The sequence below is a fragment of the Gobius niger genome, assembly GCF_951799975.1.
Source record: "Gobius niger genome assembly, chromosome: 13".
Taxonomy (NCBI): domain Eukaryota; kingdom Metazoa; phylum Chordata; class Actinopteri; order Gobiiformes; family Gobiidae; genus Gobius; species Gobius niger.
The window spans coordinates 11,430,450-11,447,891 of NC_136864.1; the positions used below are offsets into that span (position 1 = coordinate 11,430,450).

At 43.3% G+C, this 17,442-nt stretch overlaps 1 protein-coding gene across 1 annotated transcript in view; it reads left to right on the plus strand.

Moving 5' to 3' along the window:
• The window catches only part of skila (SKI-like proto-oncogene a), a 52,141-nt gene extending 39,649 nt beyond the window's left edge, over positions 1–12,492 (plus strand). Inside the window, exons 4-8 of the mRNA XM_079569731.1 lie at positions 1,953–2,041; positions 4,351–4,493; positions 8,423–8,760; positions 9,665–9,895; positions 12,225–12,492. Of these exons, the coding sequence (XP_079425857.1) occupies positions 1,953–2,041; positions 4,351–4,493; positions 8,423–8,760; positions 9,665–9,895; positions 12,225–12,476 (1,053 nt within the window). The 3' untranslated portion in view covers positions 12,477–12,492. The remainder of the gene's footprint in view (positions 1–1,952; positions 2,042–4,350; positions 4,494–8,422; positions 8,761–9,664; positions 9,896–12,224) is intronic.
• Positions 12,493–17,442: the final 4,950 nt, after the last annotated feature.

Here is a 17,442-nt window from a genome sequence, read left to right on the forward strand (position 1 = left end):
TATATATTATTACTTACTTAACATCAAAAAGCAAGACCAGGTGATCAATTTTGCACATTGAATTAAATTTGTAATACCTTTAGACTTCCAGACTATCACTTTAAGTTTGACTGTTGTGAAGTGCCTTTGGAAAACAGACTGATAAGTGGGCAAAGATTGTATTGTCAGTGTAGAAATAAAGCAGAATTCCGGTGCTCTGGCATGATACGAACTCGATAAATGTGCACAAATGTGAATTACTATCAGGCTGCAACACAAAAACACAAACCATGCACATAACCTGCATTTCCCACCAGTGTCAAAGGTAACTCCAGCAACCCATGAGAAATTGGGGGCGTTTCAATCCCAACAGTGAAACTGCCCATCCACAGTCACTGATAGTTTCCCCCTTGTGTCTGTACCTCATTACTCCATCTAGTTTTTTTAACCGAGGCCAACCGGAGGGTCGGCACCCCTGCCCCCCACACGCACACGCTTGACACCCTGTGGACCCATTCACAGACCCACTCTCCTGATCTTTTCACAATTGGCACGCTTCTCCTCTTTCACCTGTCATGACTCTCCATCACCTCTCCTCCCCCGACCGTCAGCAGCACAAAAGCAAAAACAATGGCAGTATCTGCATCACGCTCCACAAAAGTAGAGAGGAACGTGCTATTTGTGTGGATCTATTCCATGTTTAGTCCAAGTGTTTTGATCCTACGCACTTGTAAGCTTTTGTAGACGTGCGTGTCTTTTTTTTCTCAGACTGTTTTAGTTTTCGAAAGAAAAAAAACAAACATGTTCCATGAGAGACATTTCCACTCATTGTAGCTGGCAATCGTTATGCATGTCCTCAACCAACTCTCTCCAGAAGTCATTATACGAATTGTGCCAAAATTTAGGCTTTAAAAGTAATTAAAAAACATTAAATTGGACTCCAACTGGCCTTAAGTCAAATTATTTTGGGAAATTATGACATTGCTCAACTATTTTTGTGGAATACATTGGTCAGATGTGATAAAATGTGCTCTAAAACACATTCAACAGCAGTTTTGGCTGAAATGGTACTTACAAACAGGCAATTTTTGCTCAAAGGTTGTCTGTTTTTATCCAGTTTGCTTTTGAATGTGGAAATTTCCCCTCATTCTTCTTTTACGGAGCATTTGCAAATCTTATGAAATGAAATCTGCACAATTTTTTCCATTTGTGGCGTTTGAAATATTTGGACATGGAAAGAAGACATTTAAATGCCTCAAACATGAGTTGCTGCTTCCTGTATAAGTACGGACACAATGAAAGCAATGCCTGTATTCGGGGATTGAACCGACAGCCTCGGGAGTTAGTGAGTAAACATCCGTAGACTGAGCTACTGTCAGTCCATTATTGACCTTTCCTGGTGACTCAATCAAAACCCAATCTTAGCAGCGCTATAGTTAGCACGAGGGCTAGACTGGAAATCCTGTGAGCAAATGTCAGGCAGGCCATCATATCCTTATTACAACACAATCACTCTTTCCCTCGCTATAGGTGCAGTAAATTACGATTTTACATTAGGTCAAAACTCGCCGTATATTATGCAGCCCTCGCGTCTCTCCCTGTCCCACATGCGGCGTTGAGCACCCCCTTTGTCATGATTATCTTTGTCCCGACCGGCGCCTCTCCTCCGCGGGATGATGCCTGACGGATGACTCCTTGTATGCATGCATATATTAACTTTTATTAGATTATGTCTCCCAGTCGTTCGTGTGGAGAACAGCGCATTCCCCGCACAATTCCCGCTGCTCCCCTTCGCATGCATTACACAGTCGCCCTGATAATTCATCTATTTAGATACAAATGTATGCACCGATCAATAAAAGTGAAGGAGAGTTGCCATTTTGAGGCCACCAGAGTCCAGCAGAGCAGCGTGATGGGAGGGGAGTAGCAGCGTTATGTTGTTTACTAATGTTTGTGTGCTGTTTCTATTGCAGGGGAAATCGTCTCCTCCTTCGCTGGCGTTTAATCGACTTTTCAACGAAATCAAGGAGGAGCCGGGACATCCCGCCCTGGTCCACCCCAGGTACTACACATTTCCTAACCATACACTGAATACTTAGGGCATTCTTCATTCAAAGCAGTGCTAAGTAACATGTTTACCTTAATAAATCATTTTCGTAGTCCCTGTGGGGGTAATACCAGTGTTAATGGGATGACTGGGGGTTCTTTCATCTCTCTGGCCAGAAAACCATGCAACTTGTCTGCCACCGGACCAGAGCCACCAATACACACTAATGGAATCACGAAGAAGAAGCTAACAGGCTAACGGGCAAAGCTAACTGCGGGCTAGCGTCACTTTAAGTGGTATTTACAGCCAAGTTTAAGTGAAAAAAAATATTTCCATTGTGTAATTGGATGTAAAATGTCCCTCTCTCCCTTTGCCTTTTCTGTCAGCGTAGTATTTACTCTCACGGACAATTAAAAAGTGAAAAAAACGCAACTTGCTACGACACCTGCAGTTGCGCTTACGGCCTCTAGGGGCAAGAGTTACTTAGTACTGCTTTAAAGCCGGAATGCAATAAGATAAACGCAATAAGATACAAGCAATAATGTTAAATATTGGTGAAAAATCCCTCAAATATCCTGCATTTTTTGTTTGAGTGAACTCGTTCCTCCTTAGACCTTGCGGGACATCACCAGCTTGAGTCCATTGAGACATTGCTTTTCTTTGACTACACTGAGCCAAATACGGTGATGAATGTTGGAAGAATTATTTTCACAGGGTTTTTTTTTCTTACCTGCTGTGACACCCAAAGTGCTCGCATCAACCCCGTGTCACACATTCACACGTTCATTTTACACATCCGTCGCCAGACAGAGGTTCTCTAATGTTTCACATCAAGCACCACCTCTTTCAAGACTCTGCTTTCCAGGTATCACCTACTTCAACAAAGAAAACCCAAAACCAGGTCTCAAACGGAGTTAAAATCCTCAAACAGTATGAGCATTTTGTAGGAATAGGAATGACTTGCTGTGTATTCAAATTATGCGGTGAATAAATGCCATCAAAATCCTATAGTTGAAGAAACCTGTAAAAACATCCATGTGCTGTATATCGTCTATATAACTTTATCCCTTCGAGGCAAAATGTCCAAGAATGTATCTTAAAAAACAAATGCTCCAGAAGTGATCAATACCTGTACAGGAGCCAGCTGGCCTGATCCCATCTGTGCAGCTCTAGTCAATACTTGGGTTTGTTTGCACTTCCCACTGTTTAAGTTAACTTTCCTCTTGATCTTGGTTTTATATATTTGTCACGATTCGAGCGCTGTTTCTCGTACCAGTGCCTGATATTTAAATTGTCTAATCTACAGGATATAGTAGAAGGATTTTTGACATTCTCTGTGATAAAACGAGGGAGGTTTTCTATCATAACCTACTCAATTCAGAGTCTCATTTTAAGATTTGTGATGCTGAAGTGCTAGATGTGGCAGTAGCAAGTTATCGTTCAAGCCTGAGCTATAAAGAGACTTGTCAGGTAGGGCATTTGGTGTTAAAGATTTCTCACGTATAAGAAGAATGAACAGTCGTATTTGTTCACCACAGATACTTCAAACACTCACTGGCATCTTATCACATTGAAGGTTTTCGAGATTTCCACTTTGCCGATAGCGCTTCGCTCCATTCTTGTCGAGGAAAAAGGATGGTGAAAAAATAGCGGCGGTGTTGCTGTGCTTCGCAGGAAGAGCCCCACTGAGCTTCGGCGCTTAACCCAGTTCACACTGCCCCGTGCCTCCGCCGTCTGGTGGAGAGGGGGGAGGGGTCCGAGGCTTTCAACCTGCTTTTCCTCCCATCACGCAGCGCGGGAAAAGGGCTAGATAGTGCTGGACGGCTGACTCTTAGAGCATCTCCTGGCAGTATCTTTTTCCCGAAGCCTCTACCTGGACATGTGAGATAACGCCAGAGTCTGTTTTGGCTGCAGTTTTGCGATAAGAAACATCCATATTCTACAAACTGTTCAGCTCAGAATACTACAGCTGCCCGCCCTGAGAGAGAAGCCACTAAAGTGTAATTGCTTTGGATGCTCTGCAATTTGCGATATGTAAATGACTGGAAAATAAACAAGCTTTGTTGCCAGAGTGTGTCAAAGTGATATTGCTAAAGCTTTGGTTCACATTCTTTGGCTCAAACGTGCAAGAAATGTGAACAAGAACTTCCTACAGCCTGGTTTGAAAGCCAAACGACTGGGAGTAACGAGATTTTCAATAGAGTCCATCAGGGTTTTATCGACTTTCCCATCAGTGAGGAAAAACACACCCTTGAGCCACAGTGAATACATTTATCTTTTAAGTCTTTTGCCTAATTTCCTGTTTTCTCTCCGTTTTGCCGCAGCTACTACCTGTACACGTACGATAAGATGGTCGCTCCAAACGTGTCTCTTCGGAGGGAGGCGGAGATGAGCCCCGAGATGTTTGGGGCTCTGCTGAAGCACCACTACAGCCACAGGGTCCTGGGACACGAAGAGCCGCCCATGGGTCAGTATCGGAAATCCCTCCACAGATGCTCTATTTGTAGCAACACATCCCTTACAACGACTTGACCTAAATATTCAATAGACTTTTCACTGCATATATTCAGAAATTTGCGCTTTAAAATTTCAAGTACTACATTTTTTAACAACTCGGCCATAATCCGTGCGACACCACACGACGTGAAGCCCCCGCCGCAGCCTGCTATAAATATCCCACACGCAAACCTATACAGAAGAGTGCAGCACACGGCGTTTACATCTCCGTCTACTGTAAGCGGAGGAGACAGGGACCGGGTCAGAGTCGTGGGAGGCAACTGCACATGCCGATAGTAAACCATACATACATCGCTTCAGTACGACTAATAATACTGTAAACGTGTGAAGACAGATTACTGTGTTGATTTCTGTGCAGTAACGGTATAGCCTGTGCAGTATTTTTCATGCACCATTTAAACACTTCCGATCAATAGTGGTATTTACTTGATCAGTGCTTCAATCTACAGAACTATGGAAAAATACTGATTATTTATCTTACAGCTGTCAGTCTTTATTTATCGTTATTGTAAAATGAGATTTATATGGGTAACAGCTTGATTGTGATAGGTCGAAGGCAGGGCTGTCACGATAATCACTATATCGACTTATCACGATACATTTTTGGGCTCAATATTTATCGTCTGTACATTTATTATCACCATTTCCCCCTGTAAGCGAATTGAGTTACGTTATATCCCATGTTTATTGCAGCCCATGTGGTATTTTGGAATAAGATCATGCACTTTTAGGTGGTTTACCGTCATTTTTATGCAAGTATCGAGTTTCTTTAGAGTCGATAATATCGTTTATCGCGATATTTTCCTGCGCCGATATATCAAACATCAAATTTGATATCGTGACAGAAGAGAACTACTGACCTATCACAAAGAACGGTAAATTAATGAAATGATAAACATATAATAAAGAAGTTGAGCCCCCATATTGAGAGCAGGTGCTTGAAAACCAAACCCCTTGGCCTTCTACTTTACCAGTATTGCCCTCATTAAGTGTATGTGGGCTACTACTCGACTCTCTCTGTTACTTGCTGCTGCTACTAATGCTCCTCAGCCATACATTGCACATACACAGCCCTCAGCCTCATCATGCGCCGACCTCCGTGTAAAGACTCTGGGGGTGACTCACTATTGATGATGGTTGGTGGAAGCAGCAGTAACCTCTTCAGAGTGCTGCTCCCCTCCCGGATGCGTTTTTATGTGCACATTACAGAGACCGTATAAGCCTGCATTAATAACACGGGTACATGGAGGGAGCGGGGTGGTTTGTGGTCATGCATTGTACATTCACACAATGGTAGGTTTGGATGATGCGATGGCTTCCGGGTGTATTTTTCATCAGCCTTTTCATATGGATTCTGTGACATATTAAAAAAAGAGAAAGGGGGAGAGAAAGAACAGCACTGGAAAAAAATATATTGTGTTCGGGCTGAGCGATATAGACAAGAATGAATATATATAGAAAATGCAAAACACCTTCATTTACATTGCTTTGAGAAAAAAAGGGCAGGAATAAAAACACTTTCTACATTTCCTCCCATTTTATTCATTTTTCCGCCCGTTTTTCCACTTTTCCCTCCACGTTTTTTCCCACACTATGCCAACCACCACCATACATTCACTCACTCACTCACCTCATTCATCCTGGCCTATTCCAAAATATATTGGATAAATATTGAGCTTAAAATGTATTGTTTATCTGTCATTTATTGATAGCCCTACTCTTAGTACTTTACTATATTCACCTAAATGTTCATAACAGAATTATTGGCTGCACAAAAAGAGAAAACGCATCAACAAAAATGTCCCAATATGAGTTGTTTTGCCAAATGTGGCTCATCAAGCTCATGTAGAAATGTAGAAAGGCTTCGGGGAGCTTCTGGTTGATCCCAAGTTGCAGATTAGAGACGCCTCCACATTCAGAAATCAGAGAAAGAGTCTGAGTTATCTGCGCACTTCGGGCTTCTTGTAGACTGTTATTTTGAGTCAGTTTCATGACATATCTCAAGAAAACTTAACCAAAAATCATGCAAACCTCACGATTACATGCTAATTGTTATGTTTAGCAAAATCTCAAAAGGTTTGCTCATTCAGTTATGGTTTCTAACCAGGCTTTGATGGGTTAACAACAGCCCAAAACATCTACGTCATTCTTAATTTGCGATGGTCGATGGGTATTGCTAATGGCTATACAGAATTCTGAAAGTTTCCAAAGTAGCTGGTGTGCTATAACTGTATGTATACGTCAAGAATGAATGCCTTTCATTTTCATTGGATTTCTAGTCTGCATGTCTCCCTTCACTCTTGCTCATTTTCCTCTCTCAGTCTCTGCATCCCTGCTCCTTTCCACCATTTCATCCTCTCTCTCCATCCGTGTTTGTTTGTCCCCCTCTGCAGTCTTTCCTGTGACTCACCTCTAAAAGGTATTTTTAAAAGCGGGGCCGTGGATGTGTGTTAGTGAGTCAGTAAATGGCTGTCTCCCGGTGCCAGACATGCCGCGCTTCCTCTGAATACATCAGCTCTGTTGTTGTCGCCGCTGTTGCAAAGACACGCGTCACACCAGAGCGACCGCACTCCGCAGGCACGTGAGTGACACTATCGCCCGTGTGATCTCTCCCCATCGCGAACACCTTTTTAAAAGCAGAGGAACACAAGCGAGAGTTTTGAACAAAGGCTGAGCCCACGCAGAGAGCTCTCCCACACTCGCCTTTCTTCCTCCCGTCTCCTCTGTCTGCTGCGCGCGGAGGATTTGTGGGCGATGTTTGGTGAGCTGCCTGTTGCCATGCGGAGCGGGTGTTAGCGCGCGTAGGCGACAGCGCGGCTCACACTTTAGTTTGATCTGAACTCTGAGTTCACGCTTCTCCTCTCTTTCACTCTCCACCCTTTTAGCCTCTCTCTTCATCTTTTCTTACTTCGCTCCTTTGTCACCCCCCCTTTTCCTCCTCCTCGTTAAACTCTCCTGTCCCGTCTCGCACTCTGCTAGTCGGTTTGAAGGACGGGGCTTGGTCCCAGTTGTTTTCGTAGCTTTTGTTATTTTTACAACTTGCCCGAGGTGTTAATGCAAAAAGCGTTGTGCAAAGCAGTGTTGAATTTGTTAGGCAAAGTAACATTTCTGACTAAAATTTGGCTGTAACTAAATTAAAGGTGGTTAATAGACTTAAACTTATCTCTAGATGTTCTTTTGAACTATCCATCCATCCATCCATCCATCCATCCATTTTCTTCCACTTGTCCGTTGCCGGGTCGTGGGGGCAGCTGTCACATTGCTCCAGCCCCTATGGCTCCTCCTGCAGGTGGTGGGTCCACAGAAGGACGGCCTCACGATTCTTACCGGGCCTGTTGGTCTCTCATAAGGGGCTTCTGAACCGCTCTTTGTCTGACCCGTCACCTAGAACCTGTGTGCCATGGGAGACGCTACCAGGGACACGAAGCCCCCGACAACAGAGCTCCTAGGATCATTCGGGTGCTCAAACCCCTCCACCACGTTAAGCTGGCGGTTCCAGGAGGGGTCTTTTGAACTAATAAAGACTAAATAAAAATTGGAAAATGGTCTAAAACACCTGAGCTTCCTGTGACACAGTTTGTAAGAGCCTCATATCATTTAAATTCAATGCCCTATGAACAAGTCTGGTGCTTTGTCCATGTGGGAGAAGCTCCTTGAAGCTTATATGATTAAATATGTTTGAATACAATGAAAGTAAAGTTGGCTAAAGTTGAAATTCTGACTAAAACTAAAAATGATCACTGGTGCATCACTCGTTCATCCTCCCTATTGTCACGATTACAATCTTCTTTCACTCCTTTTCTCCCTCTTCCCCTGGTCCACTGCCCGACTCTCCCGCTCATCCCCGTCTCTAACTCTCGTCCCTCTCTCTCTCCTCAGACCTCCATGCGTCGCCTCCCGTCCCCGCCGCCGGTCTCGACGAGTCCAAGTCCCAGATTATTACGGACCGGGAACGCCACCAGACCCAGGCAGTTTCCATGGAAACGAGCATCAGCTGTAGGAAACGCAGTGCCAGCCCCCCTCCGCCGCCGCCTCTCCCCCGCCCGCCCTCCTCCTCTCACTCGGAGGAAGCGGAGCCCAAGGACTTGAGCGGCTGCGGCGCGGTGGGGGGTCCCGAGGACGACAAGGACCGGATCGTGGTGGAGATCATGCAGATGTACAGCAGGCAGCAGGAGAAACTCAACGCCACGCTGCACAAGCAACTGCAGCTCGAGATGGTGAGAGGAGAGCGATGCACAGCGGAATAACAAGTCCCTGCAAAACAACTGCACAGAGAAAAACAGTATCTACTGGCTCAAATAGTATGAGAAACATCCAACACTTACTTATATCTGACCTTACAAGTAACACTAGGATTAGATCCATATCAAATCAGGGGGAAAAAGACTCTAAAATAGACCTAACTTGGGCTCATTTGTGCCTAAACTGGGCAGGTTGAAGCATTTTGGAGCCTTTTGTGATTCATTATTTGCACCACCTGCCACCAACCATGCGGCGCTGTATGTTTGTGTTTTCTGTAGTTTACCCCAATAAAAAAGTCCCAGAAGCAGAGTCTCAGGTGCTGCACACGACTTTTGACAGTAGCAATGAATAACAGATGCTGAACATGCACGGAGTTGTGGTTGTTTTTACAAGCATCGAAAGGAAGATCAACACTTTGCAAGTCTTGTGGTTTGTGGCAGGAGTTCACGGCCTCTACAGGGCGTAAACCACGTCTAAAGTAGCTTAAATATTAACTAAAGCATGAATTAAACTGAGCGTAATGAAAGTAAAAAGCTGAAATTGCCTGAGGAAGGTTTGAGAAGTACTGCCTTAATTAAAACCACAACATCAAAGAAAGAGGAACGTCCAATCAGACTAATTAAACTATACAGTGCTACTGAAATTACCATAACATTTTGAACTCTACTGGACCCAAAGTACAAGATAAATATCATTAATACTCAATCCTAAATACAGTTCTTTGTGAATCTGCCTCACAGTTGCTTGCTAAACTCAAGGAGATAAGACAAAAAATGTGTAGCTGTTGTTGGCCGGTCTGATGGTGACTCTTGAGCCGCTGAAATGGGTCATCCGTGTCACTGCGTATGTCTTTGACTGATCTATCCCCACTGTCCGCAGGAGTTGGAGGCCCTGCGCGGGGGCGAGGCGGCCCGTCTGAGGGAGCTGAGCGCGGAGCAGAGGGAGCTGCGTTCGGAGCTGGAGGCGGTGCACAGCGAGCAGGCGCGGCAGCTGTCCCAGGCCCGGCAGGAGCAGCACGAGCTGGAGAGCCGACTGGAGCAGCTCCGGCAACAGGGCTGCGCGTGTGAGCCCGGGTCGCAGAGACAGCAGGAGGTGCACTACACGGCACAGGTATGACACTACGCTGCACTAAACCGTCTGTATGGGGAGTAAACCATCTCGTCATAGAAGGGGGCGTGGCTTCACCAAGGGGGAAAATAGAATCTTTAAGGAAACACAATTTTTCACTCTTTTTAGCCATTTTCTGGTTGAATATGAACTTATTTATCACATACAAATAAAGTCAAGTGTAAATTGGGTCCATATTGATATTTTTTCACAGCAGATTGTTCTGTAGAAGTGAAAAAACGGCAGTCATAGCAAGCGCTAGCTAGCGTTTGCATTAGTACTATGCTAACATGTAGCATCATGTTAGCATTTTCCGTTTTTTTTTTTTTTTATGTATTCATGGGCGGTTGAACCACTTTGCTCCTCTCCATGTCTTTGTATCTTTATTTAGTAGAAAACTATATTCATATTTGAAGTAGTTTTTGAATAATTAGAGAAAGTTCTGCGTTTTCTCCAAATTGTTTTCCCCCTTGACTGTTTTCAAACATGACCATACATGGCTGATTCCAGAGATGCCGTCTGTATCTATTGCTGTAATATATGGACAAAGCAGGGCTAGAATGTACCTCCACAATCAGAGCAGGTTTCTCGGTGGGTGGGCGCAACTGAGCTTATCACGCCACATTTTGTGAACCATCGCTATAGCCTAATTTGTGCCGTGTTGGCTTGGGACCGAGGCTCCAGAGCACCCCCACAGAGTGCAATTAGCCTGCTCCAAACACTTGATTCTTGGCGTTAAGCATCATATACGCCGTGCCTCGCCAATGTAGAGCAGCATATGTTCAAGCGCCGCACGTTTTCACGGGAATGGAAGATATATTAGGCGGCGCTATAGCTTTTTAAATGTTCTACTTTTCTTTGGCCAAATGCTGGAGTGTGGAACATATTAGCGCCGTATCGCATATGATTAACTTAAATTACATATTTACCTAAGCATGTTTTGATAAGAACGTTTAGAAATAAATCTTCTACTCACAATCGAGAGCTTTTGACGTCAGTGCGATGATAGGATATCAAATGAGGAAGTCATAAGATGTAAGTTTCTTTTTGTACCAGACCATCACAAAAAGATAATGTGCCCGAATCTGAACTCAGCGGGAGGATGTCTTCTTCAGTTGTGCATAATCTGTGATCTATTGGATCACAAAGTCTTTATAATAGAACATAAGTGATAGCATTTCCTTTATCCGTGTACACACAACCCCTAATGATGTAAATGTTCTTGGCTCTGTCTAATAATGGCAACAATATACACTTGAACTCATTATTTCTTATTAGCTCTTGGATTCAAACAGAGCAGCGGATCCACCAAATCAGAGCATGTTTTTGTTTCATTGGCCTATTCCCACTTGGATAAAAAGCGTATTTTAGTCATTTTTAACTTTAATTAGTTTTAACAACTTTTATACTATACTGTACTGTACTTTAAAGGTGCATTATGCATCTCTACAACACTCCAGTTTCAATTTTTTTTTAGATTTTCTGGTAAGCAGAGAAAACCTTCCAAACAATTGATCCTGGAGCATCTTAGAGACCACAGTGATGGAAAGCCAAGGCGCTATGCTGACCACTCATGCAGCCACTGGGTCACTACAAGGTCAAACAGCCACAAATATAAACTTTTTTCCACTTAAAAAGTTGCATAATGTACCTTTAATTAAAGGGGCTGGATGCAAGTTTGACATTTTATGCTCACTTCTGCCACCTCAGGTCTTATGTGTAACTGCAGCTTCTATATTAAGCTCGTGCATGACGGCACTGCAGACCCGAAGTAACACTTTTCTGAGTTCAGGATTTTATAGGTGAACAGGTCTGAGCTCATTCTACACATTAGGACATTGCTAGAACATGTAGGGGGAGGAAAATACTTAATTTTAACATTTTTAAACTCCGTATCGTCCCTTTAACTTGGCCTTATATGTTATATAAGTGATATATATTGTGCTATTATAATGCACACATGTCACACATCACTTTTATGTTGCGTTTTCATCACTTTCATTGATTATTCCTCATGTTTTCGTTGCTCTTTTGTCGCATTTCACCCTCATTTTTGTCTCATTTTTATGCTTTAATCAAGAAGCTTTTAGATTTGGGTGAAGCCAAACTGAAGAAAATGTGCTTGTTTCAGGTGGGGGTAAAGAGGTTCAAAGCAAAGAGTACATGTAAAATGTCATGTACACAAGTGAAAGCATGTACAGTTTGTGTTATTCTACTCGCTATACCACTCTCTACTACTACTACTACTACTACTACTACTACTACTCTAAGACCTTTGCATTGACCTTCTGTCTTCTGTCTCCCCCCTCCCTCCCTCCTCCTCTCTCTCCAGTTGTCCGAGTTGCGTCAGCGTCTGGAGCGCGCAGAGGCCGACCGGCAGGAGCTGCAGGAGGAGCTGCGTCGGGAGAGAGAAGCCCGCGAGAAACTGGAGCGCACAATCAGCCAACTCAAGCAACAGATGTCCCAGGGCCCCGGCTCGGCTCTGGGAGGCAGCCCGTCCCCTCCGCTGACCCCCTCCACGGGACCCCCCAACTCCCTGTCCCCGATCACCTCGTCCTCCTGCCTTTCGGAGCACCACAAGTAACCCACCTCCCCCCCCCCCCCCCCCCCCCCCAAGACGCCCCACTGCTATCACCCAGAGTTAAGCCTGAAGTTATGAGCGCTCCGGCTATGCATTAAAACCAAAAGACAAAATGATTACAAACCCGAGCCATCTGAGACATACAATGAGAAGTCACTTACCATCAAAAAAAACTGGAGATCTATGCAAAAAAGTGGCCTGAAATCCAAAAAGTGCCCCAAAATGCAAATGTATATTAAAAAAGAATCTTACAACTAGGATAGACTGCACAGTAATAGCATGGCAATAGGAAGAAAGTAGCATGGGTAACCTGGAAATCTGAATTTAGCGCCCCGTTTCTATATTATTACCAAGGAAAGACAAGCTAACAGTGTTTCCTGGTCATTTACCATCTTTATATATAGAGTTAGAAAGATTATACCATGGAATAAAGTTGGCCATTTCCAGCCTATTGCTCTGCTGTTGTTGTGCCGTAAAGCTAAGTGCCGCCAAAACGATTACACATCTTCCAAGTTTACATTTTTTCTGGCCACTGCCCGGGCAAAAAAAGTGGATGCATGAACTATCCAGCCCAGAGCGAGCATAATTTTGGGCTTAACTGTCCCGTCCTGCGAGAGGCGCCCCTACCACCTCCCCTACCCAGCAACCGATTTCCCGCCAAGACTCTCTAAACCCCGCCCCCCCCTGCGCCTCCTCCTTTTCATTTCAATGTAGGACTGACCATTCTTTTGTAATTTAACCACACTTAAAAAAAACATTGTGTTGTTTTTTTTTAATTATTATTATTACCCGATCTTTTTGCTCCTATTACTATAACAGTATTTAAATATTTTTGAGCATGTATGTTTTTTTTTGTTTTTTTTTTGCTTTTTATTTATAGTTTTTACCTGAAATGACTGCTGCTGCTGCTGCTTTGAAGACAGGAATTTGGTCCTTAATAGCGACCCGTTCAACCCTTATATACTATCGTCTTTCTATTCACTCGTGGAGCTTACGAACTTGGACTTTTTAAGCTCGAAAAGACTTTCTCCGAGTTCAAGTTATGCTACTACCTGGCACCGCAAATGGAGGATAAATATATATATATATATACTATGAATATATATGGACATTTTTGAAGATGCAGATTTTGTGCCCCACTTGTGGAAACTCAAATCACCAGCTACAAAGAAAAAGAAAAAAAAAAAACACAGAGTTGAAAATCTATTATAGAAGTCATAAAAAGACCTTTACTGTATAATCTTCTTTGCAATTGTCATAAAACCTCATGAACATATGCCAATAGTGACGATGAACTTGAACTTTTCTCCCATGGTAGCTATAGCAAAAACCGTCTGCCTGGTCAGGACTGTCCCAGGCTACACCCCTCCCTCTCTCTCTCTCTTCCTCTGATGCAATGGAGAACACCTGGAGCTGGTTCTTACCCCCTTTTGTGCCATCCCAATCAAATCTATGACGTCTTCGGTTACGGTTGCACAATGTTAGGAAAACTACGGTAACTTTATGTGAATGCTGCTAACGGTGCTCTGAGAATGGCAAGGTTTGAGCAGGGGAAAATACGACATATCGACCTAGTACAAAGATGCTATTAATCATCATTTACTTTTATTTACTTGGACTGATTCAATATATTCTGCCAAAACCAAGAACTTTAGTGTCTAAAACCTTTTTTTTTCCATAGGATTTGCTAGAACTTGTATAAAAGGTAAAGACTTAATAATACTTGTATCTAAATCAATGTTTTGCTACCGATTATGCAGCCCTATCCATCTGCCGGGAATCTCTACATATCACTGTTTTTCTTTCACTTTTTGGTCTAGACAGAAAGCACCGTGCCCCTATTAGGTCCACTCAGGGTGAGGAGGAGGAGGAGGAGGAGGCCTAATACTTACCCCGTACAGTCGCCTCTTTGAAGGAATGCGTCTGGACTGCGTGGGGGGATGGTCTCTGGCGGTGTAGCTTTTCCAAGGGTCATAATACATGATTACATGGCTGCACATGGGTCTGCAGATGGGGCAAAGCAAGGACATGAAGGCAAGGATCGGCTCTCAAAGCTACTGCAATGGGAAAAGACCCGAATGGTGCAGTGATGTTTTGAGGGAAATGGAAGGTGGCGTTACTAATGGGGTGAAAGCAGGGTCTAGGTTGGGGCTAAGCAGAACTAAATTGCACTGGAAAAAGTCAATTCTTTTCAAATTTTAAGTGCTATGAGATGTTTTTTCTTAATGTAAATGCAAAAAAATGTACTCGCAGGTTTACTTACCCATTCAAATCAATGCCGGATTAATGTATTTCTCAAAAACATAGGTTGAATTTGTTCTCAACAAGGTCCATACTGTGGCAAGACAAGGGTTTTATTCAGTCGAAATGGGACTTAGCTGCTCTAAACTGGGATTATTTCTGGAGTAAACCTTAGACTTTCATGGACCGCGGTTGTTTACTTGATCAAGCCACGCCATAAATTAAAGCGCAGGGACAATCCTCCAACCCTGCCATCAAAACAAAGTCCCCGCACGACAATTTGAGACCCTTTGTGTTCACTTTCCAGGCCTTTTTTTTTTGTATCGCCTTACTTCATTGTCCTGCCATATTTCTTGAGGAATTTAGGCTGCAGGTCAAAGCAGTTACAGTTAGCCCGGGCCTCTACACTGCTGCTGCTGCTGCTGCTACTCCTGCTTATTCTGCCTCAGTGAACAAACAGCGCGGGACGTCACAGAAAGGAAGAGGCTTTGAGGGGTGCGTTTTAGGGGGCCCGCAGGCTACAGCGGGCTGGGTGGGTGGCCCGGACGCGAGGGGTACCACGGGGAGGCCCTTTTTTTTTCTTTTTTTCTCTCTTTTCTCCACCGGTTTTGTTCTGGGCTGTCGGAATGAGGGCACGCTGTTGTTGTTATTGTAAAGCTACGGGGCGAGGGCCTTGCACTGTACGGGATAGGGCTGCACAATAGTAGGAAAACATCGGATTACGACAAGACTAAGGGTTTTAAATTGACGTCATCTTCTTATCGAGTTTAGAGAGAAGTGAGATTCTGGTGTAGGTTTGTCACATTTCACAAATTTAGTTGTTTGTTAGTTGTTTTTTGCCTTTTTTGTTGTAACTACTCCACTTTTCACAATCACTGAATGGACTGTGGTGTTTGAAATAAAGCAGAGGCGGGTAATATCAGACCCGGGGGCAAGATCCGTCCCTCTAACATAGAACCTCTGCCCCTGAGAAATATCATGACACATATCAAAGGTCAAATACGTGTTGAAAATGCTGAAAATCACGTCAATTCCTTTAAAATTTCCCCCCAAAACCCTCTGTTAGGACATACAGATACAGACGGCATCTCTGGAATCACCCATATATGGTCACGTTTGAAAACAGTTTGTAAACTTTCTCTAATTATTCAAAAAATACTTTAACAAATGCTGAATTATTGATACAGTTTCTACCAAATAAAGATACAAAGACATGGAGAGGAGCAAAGTGGTTCAATAGCCATATAAATATATAAATAACGGAGAATGCTAACTTGTTTCTTCATGCTAGCTAGCGTTAGCATCGTGCTAATGCTAACGCTAGCTAGCGCGAGCCACGACTGCCGTTTTTTTGCTTCTACTGAAAAATCTGCTGTGCAGAAATATCCATATGGACCCGATTTATACGTGATTTTATTTATATGTGGTGAATAAGTTCATATTACACCAGAAAATGGCGAAAACGAGTGGAAAAATTGTGTTTTCCCCTTGGCAAAGCCACGCCCCCTTCTGTGACGCGATGCCGTCTGTATCGACGCACAACATTGGGATTTTGAGAAAGTGGGGCATTACTCTGAGCTAAAAATGGGACGCTCGGTCTCAGGACTTTTTTTTTTTCTGAGAGAATGAAAATAAGCCTGTCTTGCTGCAAACTTGCCAATCCCTGAAATAATGTCGATTGACTTTGAACATAGGAAGACTTGAGCCAGACATCATTTCTAGCCATATTACTATCAATAATAATGGAAAACTGGACTGAAATGGGGCTAAATCATTACACTTTGTTAGTAGACTCTTATTTATCATGCACCTACTTCAGCAACTTCCTATTTCATGTTGTGCAACCTTCATATTGTAAAACCTCCACTGCGTTGTTGCCTGACCAGAGGAAGAGAGACGAGAGGACACTTTTACTGTGCCAGTTGCCAGACTACAGAAGCGCTTTCTCTCTATTGCCACTAAGGAGATCCCTGTTCGCAAATGTGTGTAAATACTTGTTTTAAAAAAGAGTGCGGGGGAGAGAGAGAGAGAGAGAGAGAGAGATGAACACAGGGATTGGGCCTTAGCGAAAGATTTTATATGCATCTGCTCGAAGAAAAATGCAAACGAATAGACATTCCACTGTGCTCCATCCTACAACACTGACACCTTTTACTACTATTACCACTCGGTTACTTCCCTTTACTACGTTAGGAAGTCCAGGCTAAGGAGGAAACAGGTGGAAAACGCCACAGATGTATACGCCCTAGGGTTTGGGGGGAAAGCGATGAGAGGAAAATATTTAACATATAAACTAAAGATTTCTATTCACTTTGTAAATACAGTAGTCATTATTAATATATTAACTGTTAATCTTCTAAAGGTTATTTGGATTTGGACCAGAGTACGTTTCCTTTTTACTTTTTACTTGCAGAAATTGACTTCCGTGAACGAAAACGGGGGAGTGAGAGAAGAGAAGCATGGTTTACTTAAGACACAGGACTAAAGAAATTAATAGGAAAGATAAATAGCTTTGTCATACACTTCCCCCCCCACCACCTCCACCCCTCCCATTTTGACTGAACTTTTTTCATTTTGTGACGGACGGATTCAAGTGTAATGTAAGCTTTTGTTAAAAACCTGAAAGACATTTGCTTAAGAAAATGCATTTTGGGGAGGAAGCGAAAAAGAAAAAAAAAAAAAAAAACTCAACAAAAATGATGTTTTTTGCATGTTTTGCTAAACCCCT